At 37.7% G+C, this 1,405-nt stretch overlaps 1 protein-coding gene across 1 annotated transcript; it reads left to right on the plus strand.

The window, feature by feature from the left end:
* Positions 1 to 545: 545 nt before the first annotated feature.
* LOC102307874 lies at positions 546 to 1,214 on the plus strand (the record flags this gene model as incomplete). The annotated part of the gene is given in 2 exon segments (XM_005953605.2): positions 546 to 845; positions 930 to 1,214. Coding segments are annotated over 2 exon segments (585 nt in total), but the record flags the coding sequence as incomplete, so codon positions are not given.
* Positions 1,215 to 1,405: the final 191 nt, after the last annotated feature.

Here is a 1,405-nt window from a genome sequence, read left to right on the forward strand (position 1 = left end):
TCCCTGAAGACTCATAGATTTACCCAGAAGTTTGATTCTGTTCTTCTGGATATAATTTTTTTAGTAAGAGAAATATTTAGTCACTCATCCAAGTGACTTCTTCAGTCTTGGATCAGTGATGAAATGTTTCTCCCAGTGAAAACGCTGCATCCAGATGAACAGAATTCACTTTTTGGGATGTCCTTACCTGGATGATTGAGCATGCATCAACACACTTATAGATTGTTTTCCTTGTTTTTCAGCCTGCATTATTCTGTAGTATGTTTAAGTTCAGCAATAAAACTGCCTTTTAGTTTACCTCCCTTGTTTCCAACTCCTGCATTTTGGGTCTGACTCTGCCTGCCTCACAGTCAACACTGACATGTTTTTTGTTTTTTGGACAGGAGAATTAAATACTATTCCACATAAATTTTTTGTGATCTTAAGTTGACATAACCTTCTGTCATTATATTAAATTGTCTCTATATAGTGTCATGCACGCAATTCTGACACCAGTGTTGTTGTTGTTAATTTTTTAATTCTATTTTTTAATTGTTTTCTTTTAGGTCTCCAACATGTGTTTATGCTGCATGGAAAGGACTTACACTTGGATACAGAGAAACATGTTAAACTTGAGGAAAACACAGATTTGTTCTGGAAATTTAATTCCAGTACCAATATAGGTAAATGTGTTTTTAATAAAGATCCAGTAGTGTTTAACAAATATCCAGGAAAGGCTGAGTTGTTTGGATCAAATTGCTCTTTGATATTAAAGAAAGTACAACACAGTGGCAGTGGAGATTATAAAGCAGTTGTAGTTGGGGGACGAGACCAGACTGTGGCTGAATACAAGGTCATAGTTCAAGGTAGGTTTCTATTTTCATTATTATTTTGAAATGTTCATACATCATAGGCCTGTTTTAAATACTTTTACACTCATTGTTCCGCAGATCCAGTGACTCCTGCTGACCTGGCAGTGGACCCTGTGTCCAACAGCTCAGACTCCTGTAACCTGACTGTGACCTGCAGCACAGTGGACTTTAACATCCGCAGTAGTTTTAGATGTGATGGTAAAAGCTGCTCTCATGCAGGAGAAAAGGATTTGAAAGCCACAAAAGTGTTTTCCTCTCTAATTGTTTACCTGCATCAAGACACCATTTACTGTAATCACAGCAACCAAGTGAGCTGGAACGTGACTGAGAAGGTGCTCAAATCTTACTGTGAAGCAGAGACAGGTGAGAATAAAGGTCATAGTAATACATGAAAAACTGAAATAACCACGTTTTAAAGGCCTTGCTGTGTGGTGTTTGCATGTTCTCCCCATGTCTAACTACATGTCCAAAAACATGTAGTTTGTGGGGTTAACTCAACTGATGATTGAATGTAGGTGTGAACTGACCACCGACTGTGAATGGTTGTCAAAAAA

Source organism: Haplochromis burtoni, unplaced genomic scaffold, assembly GCF_018398535.1.
Source record: "Haplochromis burtoni strain Fernald_Lab_line unplaced genomic scaffold, NCSU_Asbu1 Contig_6020, whole genome shotgun sequence".
In the NCBI taxonomy this organism is placed as follows: Eukaryota; Metazoa; Chordata; class Actinopteri; order Cichliformes; family Cichlidae; genus Haplochromis; species Haplochromis burtoni.